This window comes from Paracoccidioides lutzii (genome assembly GCF_000150705.2).
Source record: "Paracoccidioides lutzii Pb01 unplaced genomic scaffold supercont2.6, whole genome shotgun sequence".
Classification (NCBI taxonomy): domain Eukaryota; kingdom Fungi; phylum Ascomycota; class Eurotiomycetes; order Onygenales; family Ajellomycetaceae; genus Paracoccidioides; species Paracoccidioides lutzii.
This window is the reverse complement of record NW_015440952.1, coordinates 77,257-93,241: the sequence shown is the minus strand read 5'-3', so window position 1 is coordinate 93,241 and position 15,985 is coordinate 77,257. Positions and strand designations below refer to the sequence as shown.

The 15,985-nt window shown below is 45.9% G+C and overlaps 7 protein-coding genes across 7 annotated transcripts; 4 read left to right on the top strand and 3 right to left on the bottom strand.

Moving 5' to 3' along the window:
• Positions 1-59: 59 nt before the first annotated feature.
• Positions 60-2,686, bottom strand: PAAG_11524 (hypothetical protein; the record flags this gene model as incomplete). Its single annotated transcript, XM_015847161.1, has 2 exons — positions 60-1,120; positions 1,942-2,686. 2 exons carry the CDS (start codon positions 2,684-2,686, stop codon positions 60-62), a joined length of 1,806 nt encoding a protein of 601 aa, XP_015703185.1.
• Positions 2,687-3,478: 792 nt separating this feature from the next.
• Positions 3,479-6,053, top strand: PAAG_02621 (hypothetical protein; the record flags this gene model as incomplete). Its single annotated transcript, XM_015844695.1, has 8 exons — positions 3,479-3,562; positions 3,647-3,769; positions 3,843-3,923; positions 3,985-4,138; positions 4,202-4,314; positions 4,379-4,713; positions 4,778-5,188; positions 5,270-6,053. 8 exons carry the CDS (start codon positions 3,479-3,481, stop codon positions 6,051-6,053), a joined length of 2,085 nt encoding a protein of 694 aa, XP_015701773.1.
• A 706-nt stretch (positions 6,054-6,759) lies between these two features.
• Positions 6,760-8,100, bottom strand: PAAG_02620 (histone acetylase complex subunit; the record flags this gene model as incomplete). The annotated part of the gene is made up of 4 exons (XM_002795098.1): positions 6,760-6,974; positions 7,082-7,466; positions 7,604-7,835; positions 7,937-8,100. 4 exons carry the CDS (start codon positions 8,098-8,100, stop codon positions 6,760-6,762), a joined length of 996 nt encoding a protein of 331 aa, XP_002795144.1.
• Positions 8,101-9,209: 1,109 nt separating this feature from the next.
• PAAG_02619 (hypothetical protein) lies at positions 9,210-9,806 on the top strand (the record flags this gene model as incomplete). The annotated part of the gene is made up of 1 exon (XM_002795097.2): positions 9,210-9,806. The coding sequence occupies one exon, from the start codon at positions 9,210-9,212 to the stop codon at positions 9,804-9,806; it is 597 nt and encodes a 198-aa protein (XP_002795143.1).
• A 720-nt stretch (positions 9,807-10,526) lies between these two features.
• PAAG_02618 (hypothetical protein) lies at positions 10,527-11,126 on the bottom strand (the record flags this gene model as incomplete). Its single annotated transcript, XM_002795096.2, has 1 exon — positions 10,527-11,126. The coding sequence occupies one exon, from the start codon at positions 11,124-11,126 to the stop codon at positions 10,527-10,529; it is 600 nt and encodes a 199-aa protein (XP_002795142.1).
• Positions 11,127-12,561: 1,435 nt separating this feature from the next.
• Positions 12,562-13,152, top strand: PAAG_02616 (hypothetical protein; the record flags this gene model as incomplete). The annotated part of the gene is made up of 1 exon (XM_002795094.2): positions 12,562-13,152. One exon carries the CDS (start codon positions 12,562-12,564, stop codon positions 13,150-13,152), a length of 591 nt encoding a protein of 196 aa, XP_002795140.1.
• A 1,059-nt stretch (positions 13,153-14,211) lies between these two features.
• Positions 14,212-15,658, top strand: PAAG_02615 (4-hydroxyphenylpyruvate dioxygenase; the record flags this gene model as incomplete). The annotated part of the gene is made up of 3 exons (XM_002795093.2): positions 14,212-14,903; positions 14,997-15,161; positions 15,232-15,658. The coding sequence occupies 3 exons, from the start codon at positions 14,212-14,214 to the stop codon at positions 15,656-15,658; spliced, it is 1,284 nt and encodes a 427-aa protein (XP_002795139.1).
• Between the last annotated feature and the right edge of the window lie 327 nt (positions 15,659-15,985).

The window sequence follows — 15,985 nt, the reverse complement described above, 5'->3', positions numbered from 1 at the left end:
CCCATATAGACATGGTCATATACATATATAACAGATCCAGATATCTTTCCCACCCCCATTTAATTTAAAATCCTCACAACCCCAAACCCAAGATTTACAACAACCCCAACGAACACGGCCAACCCCTTCCTCCAACTCCAAACTCCTTGTTCCCTCAACAACCACAACCCACAACCCACAGGCCAAAAGAACCCCATCACAGAGCCCCATAACATATCATCCAACGCCCCCGAATTCCCGCCAACCACGTCATTCGAAATCCCACCACCAACACCGGGACCTCCATTCCCACCTAACGTTTCAGAACTCCCCACAGGACCCCCCTCATCCATCCATATATCCTCCAGTCGCCGCAGCTCCGCACCAGATGGCATCGTATCTGGAGTATGCGACAGGGACTGCAGGGCGAGGAACTGCGACCGGAGCGCAGAGACTTCTGCAGGTGTGAATCCAGCTTCCAGCAAACGATCGAAACCCCTAGGTCCGGTGGTGAGAGGTTGCTGGCTGGTATTACCGCTGCTCTGGCCATGTGCAGCGGAAAGGGTACCAGGTAAAGTAGGGGCCGCAGAGGTAGACGATGATAATGGCGAAAGGGAATTTGGAGGTCCGAGGAGAGAAACATCTACTTCCACCAACCCTGATTTGTTTTCTCCCTTTCCTTCCCCATGCCCGTGTGATTCACGATTTACTTGCGTCAGCCGCGCCTCGGCCTCCAACTCTGCCGCGGACAGAATAATATCGCCGACCGAACAGTGTATGTATGTCCGGAACGGTGGTGTTGGTGGTTCGCGGACAGGAGCTTTACCTTTACCCTTGCATTTGTCTTTATCATTCAGGTAGTTTGCATCTCGTGGAGGGGCAGGTGATTTATATCTTGTAGGTTGTGAGGCGATGTTTAGGGCGGAGGCGAGGGAGGAGGAATCTTCCAGTGCTTTGCCCGCATAGATGAGGCGGAGGCGGTGAGTTGAGAGATGCCGAGGGAGACGTTGGCGGATAAGTTGTTTGAGGCCTGCGGCTGTCAGGCGAGCTGGTTCAGGGATTTCGAGGAGGACGTCTGGTATTGAGGCGGAGAAACGAATTGTGAGGAGACAGAGGTCGGTGGGTAGGAGGAATGTATGGTCTTCCATCGTTGTCAGGAGCGGTTATGTGTTTTTGACAAGTCTCTGGTGTATTTGTAGGTAAGGTTGCTGCTTTCTGTTATATATGACCATCACTCTCACGATTCGTTGTTGATAGATTAATCTAAATGGATGCAGATCGAATCTCCAACTTCATACAATGCCAACATCTAGGTCACGTGGTCCGGGTTACTGCGGAAATTGCCGAGGTCACGAAACGGAAAACCTCAAAGAGTATGTTTATCTGAGTATGGCCATGTCTAACGTTGAAAGATTTTATATATTCCAGGGGCTCATGCACAGTTAGTTACCTTTTCGTCAAAAGAGATTGTCGTATGCCAAGTTTTGCCATCCAATAATATCAACAGTATTCAACCAGATACCGAATGGTAACTATCAAGCCGACACTGAATTGTAACAATAATGGCAAAAGGCTTCTGACGACACCATATCAGCGTGGCATGTCATTCGTTTCCCTATATTTGCTCAGACTGGTTCCTCTAGAACGAGCTATTACACATCGCAATCGGTGTAGAAACGGGTATATTCGAATGCCAATATTAAACCGCAAAAAAAAAAAAGAAGACCATCATGATATGAACAAGGTGGGAGATTCCAAACCCAAATTCCAGAGGTTTATCCACCTCACAAAAACAACGCCATTTAATGCACCTATAAAACAAGTCCGAATACCCAAGTCTGTACTCTGTATAGTATTACACCATGAAGGATTCGCCGCAGCCGCATTGGTCCTCTGTTTATTGTTAGAAAGATACTTTTACTTCCCTATGTCTTTGCGAATTTGAAGACCGTATAAACTTACTGATGTTAGGATTTTTAAACACAAAACGGCTCGCCAATTTGTCTTCCTGCCAATCCATCTCAGAACCAATGATGCTGAACAAAGCCTTGCTGTCTACCAAAATCTTAACTCCATCTTGTTCCACCACTTCATCAAACGGCGCAGGCTTATCCACATATTCGAGATTGTAGGAGAGGCCAGAACACCCTCTATTCTTCACTCCGACTCGAATCAGCTTCGGATCGGGCTGGTCTATCAGCTTACGTAGGTGCGAGACCGCTTCTGGTGTGATGGTTAGAGCAGCTTTGCGCGCCTTCAGCCTGCTGCGGCGCGCTGCTTTCCTAGGTGTCTGGGATTGATCGGTTTCTGAAGGAGTGGACGGAGAAGCGGACGCTACCGGCGTTGACTTCTGGGCTTCAGACTTGGGGACACCGATGCTTGATTCTTTATCAAATCGATTGGTTATTGACGGCTGGGGTTGTCCTGCGGGTCTTGATTGCCATTTCCCGTTGAGCACGAGATAGCCATCAGTGATTGAGCTGCCCGTTACCCCTGTGTTCCGAGGAGGCGGGAAGGATTCTGGGAGGGTGTAGGGTTGATATGCGGTTGCGATCTGTAGTTTGCGCTTTGATGAGTCACAGGATGAGCCGTACGAAGAGAATGCTCGCAGCCTCAGAGGACATATCCGTCTGGGCAGCTGAGCTGTGAGTGGTTTGAAAAGACAAGATGATGTCACTGTTGGGTGAACCGTAGAACAGAGCGACATGGTCGTATGCGGGGAGAGAGAAAACAAAGTCGCAGGGGGGAGCCGATGAACATATATATATGTATATCTATCCCGGGAGATTTTAAGGAAAGAGACAAGGACTAGATCTGGTACGCGGGAGAACATCTCATGAAATCGAAGCTTTGGATAAAAACTTGTCAACATTATTAGTAAAGATGAAGTGACATCAAAGGTTTCGGGAAAAGGCCGGCCCGAAAGTCACGCCGCTTGGCAATGCACTAAACTGACCAATCAGAGCCCTCGGGTTTCAACTCAGTTCTGGTGGGTGGGAGATGTTGGGCGGCACGGATTAACTGTTGCCCCGGTGGCTGCAGTGGCCATTGTATGAGTAGCCAGCCTCCCATCCAATCACAGGATGGTTTATATATGGTTGCGGGTGGCGAAGGGATGACTCATCGGCATCTCCTACCCGGGTACCTACACAGCAGTAGGTATGATTTGTCCAGATGACTCGGTGACTTCCAAGGTTGCGGCGGTTGGAGTGGAGATATATAGATATGTGTCTTTTAGTATGGAGTGCGTGGTTTGACTCTGTTCTTCCCAGGTTTCTCTCGATTTGTTTTCTGCTTCTGGGGAGTCAGATATCATTGGCTGAAGTGGCGCTATTGCGCGGCTACGGCTGACAAATCGGCGGCTATTGAGTGACAAACGAAATATGGTCACGCAACTAACCGTCAAACGTGGATGAAGAGAATGTTAGCTGTAAGCTGTTAGCATAGTGTTTGACGTTTCCATCTAGGCGTTTTAGATAGCCCCGTCTTCCACAACATCATGGAAGCCTCTCCCTTAACCCAGCAGTCAAGACCTGACACCTTTCAGCCTAAGATCGTCAAACTTTACGAGACTCTGTTTCTTGTATGTTCACTTCCCGTGTAAATTTCCAAATTTACTGTGAGTAGTTTAAGGAGCCCCAAGAAGCCTTCTTCTGACTGCCTCTAGAACCCCGAATTCATAGAACCATCTGAAGGCTTTTGGAGGGAATTCTTTCTTCTTACCCCAGAGAGGCAACGCTTAAGCGATATCCTAGACGGCATCAGCCCTGATGGTATCTTACAGATTTATGTATGCGCTAATCAACATGTATATATATATATGTACACGTACATGTTTCGGGTTCGACTAACGTAACTCCCAGCTTCACACCCGACAGCTATTCACCAGAGCCATAAGAGAAGCAGCCTCTGACAAACATCCTTCAAACCTGCATGCTTTAGAGGTTAGCACAACTGTATTCTCCACGTCCCGCCCAAAAAGGACTTACTGAGTGTTTCGAATAGACCTTGACAACTTTCTTCGGGGTCATCTTAACTAAGAAGTACACCAACCCGAGTTCTGATATCATCACTGTTCTTGCTGGCATCGATGAAGTCGACCATGTTATCACGGACTTTGTTACTGCACTGGATGGTATCATACGGAATGGAACTAGCAGTATAGTATTCCAGACAAATGTTGTGATACATTTTAGAAAATGGCTAATTTTATCATGAACAGTTGAGATCCGTATGAAGGCTATTGAAGCCGCAATATCAATGACCAGCGGAGGTTATAAAACGAGTCTCATCTCGTATTTTATGCATCGGGATATTTTCCCTGTCCTGATGAAGGTTCGACGCGAATCTAAATATTAATGTTGCCACCAAGACAGCATATATGCTGACTATAATTCAGTTTATTCATGATTCGGACTCTCGCACCCTAGTTTTTGAGCCATTTGTCCTCTTGGGTCTTTTATCAAACTATAACAAGTTTGAGTTCCAAAACCTTTACCAACTACGACTTGATGATTTTGTGAACGAATCTACTATTCAGAAAATAGTCAACGGGGCGGGTGCAACATGCATTGCTCTGCGGAACGGCTATGTTGCAGTCCGGGACGATCTCCCAGAAGGTTGGAACTTGAGTTCAACCTTGGCCTTTTTCGGGCTTGGGATTTTGGCGCCCGGTCGTAGGGCTAGGGCACAGCCATTAACGCCAGAAGAAACTAAAGCACGATTTGGAGCTTTGTAAGTTGGTTCTTTACTCGATACGAGCCTTGGAGAACAGCGGTTTCTAACAGCGAAAGAAAAGACCCGCCCCAGAAGCGTCCATACTATTGGCTATTTATGATTTTGTCAACGCAAATAAAATATTTGGCTTCAGCTTCGTCTCGTCCATGCCCGAAAAGCACTCTGAAGAGTCGCCATTTTCTAGCTTTCTCTCGCTTTCATCATATCTACTTCAGCATGCCTATCGATCAACCAGAGTTGCTCTTTATGCGGAGACCAACCTTTTCTCCCTACGCATTCTTGTAGAAGACCCTTTTCTGTGCAAACAGATTTGCAGCGATGAGATGAAACGCCCTGTGCGACTCTGTCGCCAACGTGCACCATATCTGCCCCTGATTCAGGGGGACAGAATCCTTGCAACTGTCATATTCGATATTATGATTGATACTATTAACCACAATCTCCGCAGGGGGCTTGACGTCAACCTATATTGGTATTACCCCAAATCTACTCATTTCTTCCACTTTTAGGCCCCGTGAATGATCGAAAAATATACTAACCCATCGGGAAACAGCCACACCATCTCCATCCTCCTCCGCCTCCTAACATACGTCTCCTCAAACAAAACGCGCGTCACTTACCACTGGTCCGAGCTCTGGCGGACCCTCGCAACCCTCACCCGCTTCCTAGCAACCTACTCCGCAGATCTCCTTTCAAACCCCCAAACCCACAACCTTGCCGCCTCCCTCGCCGACTTAATCGTATTCTGTATTTCCGCTGGTGACACTTTCCTCCCAGACCCAGCCTCCTACGATGATCTCTTCTACAAAGTCGTCGAGACGGGTCCCATTCTCACCCGTTTCAAGGAGATATATAAACCCTCCTTCTCCCCATCAGCACCAACGTCAACCCCACCAAAAACAACAGGAGCAAAAGTTCCCCCCGTCCCCACTTCCCCCCCCAGCTCCGCCGCCCTCTCCATCGATACCCTCATCAGCGTAGCTTCCCACTTCCACTCCCTTCTCTTCCTTGACGACACGGACAAGAAAACAACACCCGCACCGACAACGGCGATACCTGCCACTACCACCAACGCTGCCGCCGAAATCCTAACCATGGGCAAGAAGAAAAACCTGAGTCCTCGTGAAGTGCATCAGATTATCAAGCAGGGGTATGACACATTGAGCATCCGGTCTCAGGAAGGGTTGAACCTTTGGGAGAAATGGCGGGAGTCGGATTGGAAGTCGGAGTTGAAGCGCATTGCACGCTGCGCGGTTGAGGATGCGAGAGTCGTTGTGATGTCGAAGGCGGGACAGGCGCCGGTGCTAGTCGATACGAGTCTGAGCAGTAGTAAGTAAAATGGGGGGGGGGAGATTGGTTGGGTTTGCTCAGAACGTTTACTGGTGTGATGCGATTTCGGTGTGGTTGAGGTTGTAATTATAGATGTTTCAGAAATTTTTTGCTTCTCTTCATTCTTGTCATTTTTATTTCCAGAAACTATGGTAGTCTGGTATATGGTAGGCGGCGTATGGCCAGCTGTAGATGTCCTGTCGGCCGTTTTTCTTTTCTTCTTCGGGATTGCTGCATAGGAAATTTGTTGTCATAAATGAGCATTCATTCATTCATCTGCGGGTATAAATTGAGAAAAGAAAAAAAAATATTTGGAAGCCTCTAAAAAAGAGAAAGAAAAGAAACAGCTTAGCTTTCAATTCTTAGTCTTGAAATGAATGATTAGCTTACATAGGGACCAAGGTTCCAACATGACCACCAAAAGAAAGGCAATGACTGAAAATTAATATATAAAATAAAACAAGAAAGAAATAAAGAGTATATGAATCTCAAAAGAGTACGGACTATCCTGTGGTATCACCACAGTCAAGTGTTGATTGATGTGTGTGGTGGCAAATTGAGTGAGATCCAACTTCAATCAGAAGGCAAGATTGAGTTGCACTCAACATCCATCCCGTATAATGACTTGAAAGAGAAGAAAACATCTCCCAGAAACCTCACTGAGGTTATTTTGATAAACATCTATCTACGGTCCAAATCTTGAATGAAACTGTATTAAAATAGGTGGGAGGTTGCGGTTCCGGGCCGATCCGGGTTCGATATGCATTTTACCTTATCAATATATTCGTTGTCGGGGCTCTTATACTTAATTGCAAATAACTTTTCAGAGTTCCTACTCATCCATATTGCCAACTTGGAGAGTTCTTCGCGCAGACGGTTAGTGGACTGTTGGCTAAGATTAGTCTGGGCAAGTAATTCTGGTAGTGAGGCTGTGGAACAAAGGTGTTAGCACTACATAGAGGGATATAATGCGATCAAAAATGCAAACTGGACACAGACAGTTGATGAGGGAAACTGGAGGAGAATTATATCTTACCGAATAATCTTGCTAAGTGCTCTGCCCCATATATATCGCATGGTCCCTTATCGACGTATCCTTCGGCTCCTGATTCCCATTTCTTCCGCAGGACGAGATATTGCTCTCGTTCAAAACGATATAGCAGCAAGCGACCTAAGCATTTGTCAAAGTATTCTCTGACGCCGGCCAAAACTTCCTCGAGTACATCCACTTCTGCCGAGGTAGTTCGTTTGGCCTTTTCTTCCTCGAAATAGGTGGCGAGGATCTTGTTGACAGGCATTTTTGCAGGAAGTGGTACCAGTTGCAAGTTCTTGGTGACATTCTCCCAGTCATCTACAAGAAGTGCTTTGAGGTTATCAGGCATCACTATCCTGATGGATGGGCGTGCATTAAATTGTTCCTCCTGTGGCAAATCGTAAGCTAAGACGTCACACAAATCGACGATACGACCGCTTTCAAGGCAAACTATTGATTCCCAAGCCCAAACAGAAACACAACAGGCTCTACAACATAAATAGAAATCTTCTCTTTTCTTCATACCTTTTCAATTTCCGCATCTCGTGATCGCTTGGTACCTCTGGCAGGGGCAGAGGACTGTGTCTCTTCACTATTTCGATTAGAGTTTGCGTCAGAGCTAATTCGTTTCTTCGCTGATGTCTGCTTGGCCCGTTGACGAAGAGCCGCTTCTACATCACGACGGAGCGTGGCTGCAAGCTCCTTATTCTCTTCAGTTGCCTTGCGTAGACGATCTTGTAGAACCCAGTCATCCCATCTATTGCATTTTCGTCAGCTATGCATCGGGAACCACACAAGACCACAACACAACCAAAAACAAAAATTTCGAATGAAACAAAACTTGGACAGGGCACATACGTATTCTTCCAGCCCTTGTAGTGAACCCGATACTCGTGGGGGCTCCTTCTGTCCTCTGGATCGGTCAACCTGACCTCAAGAATCTTTGCCTCGTATAGAATTTCATGATGAAAGCAGAAGACCTTCTCATCTTTATGATAGACTGGGTGGTTTGCTGGAGCCATTGATTGTAGTTGGACACCGAAAGAGATGTCCCGTCCTGGGTCACAGGCACTTGAGCCCTTTTAAAGACCTTCTTGCTGCCCTGGTATTTAGGGCGTAATGACGGATGGAAGGATCCGGGATGAAAGGCTTTTAAAAGCCAACAGCAGATTTGAACTTCAAATTGAACCTCAAAAACAAGGCGAGAGCAAAACGAACAATGTCGCAAAGAGCAAGTGATAGAACAAGGATATTGCAAATAACGAAGCAGACACAACAACAACAACAAAAAAAAAAAAAAAAAAAAAAAAAAAAAAAAAGGTAGAAAATAATCAATCAAACCAATCAGACGGATTCCACGACGTTGGAAAAATGCGTGGCCAACTGGTCCAAGGAAACACAGCAGAGTGACCTCGCTTTAAAAGAGCAATTTCCAAATCCTCATATGAACAGTTACACGGGAGGAGAGGAAACGTCGTTCTTAATGAACCCAAATCAAGAATCGAGTGTAGAATGTCCAAGATTGTCCTGCGTGTTTTGTCCAACCGCAGATGTTCAGTTCAGATATCAGAGATATTGAACGGAAGTTGGCGAGAGAGAACCGAACTGCCTGACTGGACTCCCGGGACACTCGCCCCCTGGAAAACAACTGGGAGGCTCTTTACACGGTCACGCGACGGTATTGTCCGTATTGTAAATTACACACGGCGTATTTTTTTTACCTTAAAACGCGTCGCTAGGATGACTAAGATATTATGTCCCAAACCGTAGTAACTAGTTCCACTTTTTAGCAAACGAACAAACAACGACAAACATCAAATGCGTCTTCCAGCTTTTGAGCCACCCATTATCACTGCTCCAAGCCTGTCTGAGCTCTCTGACTTTGATATATAATTCCATCTTGTGTCTGTTTATTGAGAATTATTTGCTTGCCGTTGCCATTGCATATGTGCCGTGAAGACACGTCGTGGCTCGTGGCTTGCGTCTGGCGTGCGTGCAAAAATTAACCAGCCTGGCTTGACAATTTCCCTTCTAAGACGCATTGGAAGGAAAAGTTGATTCTGTTGAACCTTTGTCCACGAGCTATTATTGTATCTTTGTAATTAATCCAATCCTGTCGGACACATTTATAATGCCCCCTTCAGAGGAGTCAATTCTGACAAATTTCTTGCTCTCCCCGTCACCACTACCTACTATTATCTCTCTGGAAAAATTTACAGAATTGTTTCCAAGGCGTCTCCGATCCCATCCGCAGATCAGGGTCTTGTATCGTGAGCTGCAACATATTCGCGCTCAGGATCTGGATCTCGTACGGGAGAATATCGACAGGGAGCTAAAGAAGGGTGAGAGGCAAAGAGAAGAGCTCAGAATCGCAAAACAAGCAACCGGAGTAAGCGGACTGGACAAAAATGACAAACTAGAAATGGGCATAGCCATCCAGCTTTTCGGCCAAAAGGAGCCAGCCATTTCCGCCGACGATATGCACACCTTGTCGTCCCTCCTGCCAGAGATGGAAATTGCTCGCGCTTCGATGGAAAGGGAAATTGAAGCCGCTGATGCGGAATCTCAGCGCATCTTCGTGGAGCTCACTTCTACTGTCGGGGAATTAAGTGAACTGCGTTACGGAAAATTCAACAAGCCCGCTGGCGCCGCTACCAACGCTGTGGAGGAAACGATCAGGGGCCTGAAGGAACTTGAATCTGCATGCAGTCCATCCAGACCAAACTGATTGGACCATTATATATGGGTCTCGCCCGTTTGGTGTTTTCGGCTCATATCATTCCCATCAAAATATTTTTGGTACGCAAACCTTGACTGAATAACCCACATGAGCAAAGCAAGGGTCACCCACAAGAGTGAATAGTGCCGGACACCAATCTGCAGTTTTTAAGCAAAGAAATCTCAAGTGTGATAATCCCAAAATTGTCCAACTTTTCCGGATTCGAGGTGACGATAAAATGATAAACGAAGTTTGGCTAAAATGGGAATATCTTCTAGATAAATGACCAACAAAGAGCATGTTCACCCTCCCAAATAGATTTTTCAGGGATCACAGTGGGTACAGAGTATGTTTGTTATTCAAACCACATAAATCTTAACGATAACTCTCACTGAATTGCCCCATACAAATCTCCTCCAACTCCCTTCTGAAAATACTCAGACAAACACGGTCCTAGACTCGTGCCATCAACCAAAACCCAAAAGAAAAAAAGAAATGCAGCCATTAAACGTCAATTCCAGCCCAAAAATGCCCGTCCCAGAGAATGCATCACCGTCTGCCTTGCCAATCCTACGTCCTCTTTCAATATTAACGACAAGCTAGTGCCGCAGGGGAAGTATGTTCGTCATTTAGGCAAGGTGTATGTTTTTTGTCGATAAAAGGCTCTCCTTACCTTTTCCTACCCTCTCTCCTTTTGTCCTTTTCCCCGGTGTAATGTCGTGGTCAATTTTACATGTCAAGCTCCGCCAGTAGAGCGTGACCAATCCATTCAACCATGTCGTTTTTGGGATAGTGAGTCTTGTCACTCCCTACTCCTGGCCTTGGTCGGCCGACTTCGTCGAAGGCACATTGCGGTAGTGGCGGCCGTTGCTTCCAGTTGACGGTTTCATTCCCGGGCCCGCGTGGCAATGGAGGAAATCGGGAGTATCCGGATTTGTTCCTGTCGTCACCCTCGTGCTTGAGCTCCTCGTGGCTGGGCCAAGGTGCAATGTTATGTGTGGCGGGATATTGGCCCAGGGGCACCCAAATTGTCTCTCTTAAGAGGACTAAGGCCAGTCCATCGGATAGTTCCTTTCCTCCAAATACCGGCTTCACGAAGACTTTCTCCGTACTCCCTTTGTCGGACGTCCGTTTTGTCTTAGCTTGTTTGAGAATACGGCTACGTTCCTCCTCCATCCTCGCGAGTCTATGGGCAATCCACTCCACAAAGGATTTCGGTGTGAATGGTGATTTTGGGGCGATACGCACCATAGAGTCTCTGACTTTTACCCAGGCCTCGAATTCCTTGGTCTCGTGCGACAACCATGTCTGAGAGGCCGTGTAACTCATTGTTATCGACTCTATCGGTCTATTGGTGGTTGAGAAAGATCTTCCTTGAGGATTAGGGCGCGCTTCAAATATACCTGCCCCAAAGTCTGCTCGGTTGTGGGCACTGTAAATTTGTTTCGAATTTAGCTTACCACATACGCTAATGTATGATGGGAGTGCATGCAGTTGCCGCGGAATTGAATATTTCCCAGCCTACAGGCGCCGTGGGTCAGATGTTCAAAGATCTAGTGTGTAAGATAGGCATTGTTGACTTCTTGGACAGCTCCTCAAACGCGCATTCCCGAATTCAATAGAGGCTTAACCTCTCTCTTGAATGATCTGCTTCCAGACACAGGAACAGGTCAAGGTCTATATTCCTCAAAAGTGATTGGGATATGTTAGGAACTATTAAGGAACAGTGTTCATTAAACAACTCTGGCTGGTGGATGCGTAGTGAAATTCTTGTTTGAAGCTTTGAAGGAATGTGATGAGATTTATATGTGTCTCTGGTTTCAGTGTTGTTTATTTAAAGAGACAACTGCTTCAGAAAGAGAAAGCTGAAGAGAGAGAGAAAAAAAAAGAGCAGTTTAATGAGTTGCATGAGACTAAGCACAGAAATCTTCTTCAGGAGATAAATATGAAGCAGTCTTGTCAAAAACAATAAATATCAACACTGAGCTTTGCATAACTGTAGTAAAATAATTCAGTGTTAATTCTCATTACACTCTTCTCGTACTGAATTCTTAAGAAGTTAGGGATATAGATCTGAAAGGGTTGTCTATCGGCAACTTTCATTGTCTTGCAAACCTCAATTGCTTGCAAACAAGTTAACTTCAATGGTGCTTGAAAATAGGGAGCCACTCCTATCGCCAATGGAGCATACTGTTTGTCTCTTTGCCATCCCCTATTTCTACCTCCAAGGGCATCCATAAGGAGGCTCTTGAGGAGATTTCCAGGGGATATGTCCAGGAGGCATATTCTATCTTCCTCCCTCCCAAGGGTAATTCCGCTCTTTGGAGGGCGTTCAGGGCAGGTTCCATTGGGACAGTATCCTTTGTTCACATAGAGGTATAAGAGATTTCCACACAGCTTCTCAATATATGTATGTTCACTGGACTCCGTTCAGTCGTAACTTGTCCAACATCAAAAAAGTGGTTTTCTGTATATCCATTTTTGTGTGGATTGTTATTCGCCCAGTTTCGGCCGAGTGGCCCCTTTAGCAAAAACGACGTCATATATTTGACGAGTTGCGTTATATTCCTACAGCAGCAACAGACATAAAAGCAACGAAAGAACGCAACAATGCATAGATATCAACGAATGAACTAGTTCAAGGGATATTCAACCTTACAACAAGCCATCCAACGGGTCGTCCTCTCTCGCCAAAAAGAAACTTACTGCGCGTACTTAAACCCTATCTTTTGTGCTGCACACGCAGAAAAGCAACTGTTCCGCCATGCCAACAGTCCGACTCCACCCCCCAAGCGAGAGTCGCAACAACAAACCAGACGTCAACCCACTCCCGCAACTGCTCCAAACACCATCTGGGCTCGCGATACTAGAGCTACAAGGCACTATAAACCTCCCAGTTCCCCCTGCCGCAATCGACCCAGACGCCCTTGACATGGACCTTGCGTCTGGCGGACATTCCAAGTCGCCAACCCAATATGAAACACCCATCGGCCGTCTTATATTCCCGGACTACAATGATTCCATGGATAATGATCCCAGTGACCAATCCTGGATGAAGCGGGTCTATCTGTACGTCGGACGGCACCAGCGACTTACTGGAGAGGTCAAGAAACTCCAGAGGCCGTTGGCGGCTATACAGCGAAGCGAGGAGGCGGGCGATGATGTCCAGACCAGATCAAAGGCAAAATCAAAGGCAAATTTGAGAGCGGAAGAAACACTTGAGGCGGAAGAAGAGAATGAAGAGGATGAAGACAGCTGTGATGAATTGGAGATTATCGACATAATCAAATACAAGATCATCTTCTCGTCGCGGCCGGAACCAGTTACTTCTAATGTTAGTGCGGGGGTCCTTTGACACACCGATACAATTAATCAGTCAGTCGCTGCAGGTGTCTTGCGAAGTATTCACGTTGGCAATGGATTCCATTCTGGTCTCCATAAGTGAGGCCTCAACTGTATAACTACATATCAAAAGTGTTCTTAAGATGTGCTCCGCATGTATGCTATGTATTTTCCTCCTTTCTAATTCCTCTCTTGACTTCTGTTCCCCCCAGACAGAGAATAATTTTAATCAAAACACACAGCAAACAAATTTTTGCCAGAGACCGCTTATTGTTATTGTGGCATTTCAGTTCTCACTGCTCTTTCACACAGAAAAATGATCATAATAACTAATAGTTACTGCATTGGATGGAAATAATGAACTTCACGCTTTGTCGGATGTATATATTCAAACTGCATCAATTATCTCACACAAACTTGCTCATTTTAAATAATTTGGTCCTTTGTAGGAGTTCCAACTGATTATGCTTCAATAATGATCTCTTCCAATTCATATGGCATTCCAGAACGCAGAATGACCCTGAATCATGGAGAACAGGAGCTCTATACTCCTTACGCCGACAGTTTCCAACTTGAAAATCAAAATATCAGCTACTGTAAGAACCCACAAAGCATCGCTGTTTTTCTTCGGAAAAGTAAAAGGAACAATATCCTTTCCTCTTTAAATGCAAAGTTTGCATTTTGCGGGCTAAACCTTATTTAAATGTACCTTTTTAATTCTCTCCTTTTCTTTAGGCGTTGGACCACCAGCCCGGATACATCTCAGAATTATGAGCATATCGCCCTTTTACTACCAGACACCCCGCCCCGTTTACCACGCAGCGTGTGTGGCATAATTTTTGATTTGTATTTTGATTCCCTCTGGTGAAGTTGCCATGTAGTCCTCAAACGCTTATACTGTCCAGTTGACGTTGTTTACTTAAATACCAGTTAATCCTCGGGCCTATTTAAAGTAAGCCGCGCACATACGGAATTCTAGATATATCTCTCGCATTGTACCATTTCTTTCATTTGCCTGATTGTGTCGGAAGTACTCGATCGGAAATTCATCTGGGCATTCTCTTCCAATAATATGGCTCCCTCAATGCACTTCGATCCCCCCAATTCCGAGAACGGTGAAATATTCCCTTTCACACTTGGTCCAGAGTACTATGGGTTTGACCATATCACATGGTATGTCGGGAATGCGAAGCAGGCAGCTTCATATTTTATCACTCGCTTGGGATTCAACCAAATCGCATATCGTGGTCCGGAGACAGGGTCTCGCGCTGTAGCCTCCTATGTTATCACGAATGGCGGTGCCACTTTCGTCTTCACATCTCCGGTCTGTGGAAAATTGGGTGAGAACGAATTGGGCAGGTTGGGCATATCCAGCCAAAAAAAGCGGCTGCTCGATGAGATCCATGACCACCTGGAACAACACGGCGACGGTGTCAAAGATGTTGCCTTCAGAGTCAATGCACATGTCAGGTCCAAATGGGAGAAAGCCGTTGCTCATGGCGCGGTTTCGGTAATGGAGCCTACGATTATCCATGGGGAGGAGCCCGGGAGCGGGGATATAGAGGTGGCAGCTATCAAATCGTATGGCGATACGACACATACCCTAGTTAATAGGGACAACTACCGTGGATGTTTCATGCCTGGATATGTGAGAGTGGATGCGGAAGATCCAATCAACGAGTTCTTGCCTGCTATCAATTTCATCGAAATTGACCATTGTGTTGGGAATCAGCCGTGGAATGGGTTGGATGAAGCTGTGAAATTGTAGGGAGAAAAACAGAAATTCTTTTCCCCTTCCCCCAAACCCCCTATTGCACAAAGGACGAAGTGGAAAAGTAGTTCTAATAATATATGCAGCTATGAAGACTGCCTTGATTTCCACCGCTACTGGAGTGTCGATGATAAAACCATGTGCTCTGAATATTCCTCCATGCGCTCCGTTGTCGTCGCTTCGCCTAACGAAGTCATCAAAATGCCCCTGAACGAACCAGCTGTTGGCAAAAAGAAGTCTCAGATCGAAGAGTAAGAAGTATCCCTCTAAAATCTCCTGCTAAGAAGGAGCTTAAGCATGCCTAATATTAAATACATACAGATTCGTCGATTACTACAACGGCTCCGGCGTGCAACACATCGCCTTCCGCACGCACGATATCATCAGTGCCGTAACCAATCTACGCAAGCGGGGTGTGCAGTTTCTCTCTGTGCCCGCAACCTACTATGACGCGATACGTATCCGCCTTGCTGCCATTAATAAAACTGACGCCGAGGACAACAATTCCAATAAACGGGGGAGTTTGGTCATTAACGAGAGCATAGACACATTGCAGAAGCTGAATATCTTGATAGACTTCGACGAGCAAGGGTACCTGCTCCAGATATTCACGAAACATGTGCTGGACCGGCCGACGGTATTTTTGGAAGTGATCCAGCGGAACAATTTTGATGGGTTTGGAGCAGGAAACTTCAAGAGTTTGTTTGAGGCTTTCGAGAGGGAACAGGCGGCGAGGGGTAATCTTTAGGCTCCTTTCACATCCCCTCTCCACTCCCCCGCCCCCCTCCCCCTACCTTTTTTTTTCATTTTCAATTTTCAATTTTTTTTTTTTTTGGGGAAATTAGAGTCTCTTCGGAGTCAGTTGAACGTAGGCTGCATAGATAGTTCATTATACCATATTTATGATATTGTAGAAATTATGAGAAATGGAGTTATTAAGCTTCTACACATGTATACACCCATACTTCCCATGCATGAAAACAAGATTATATCAACAACATGCGCTCCAAACTAAATGCCTGCGAGATACTGAAAGCGTGAAGTTGAAACGCCACTAGCACTTAGAAATTACTGA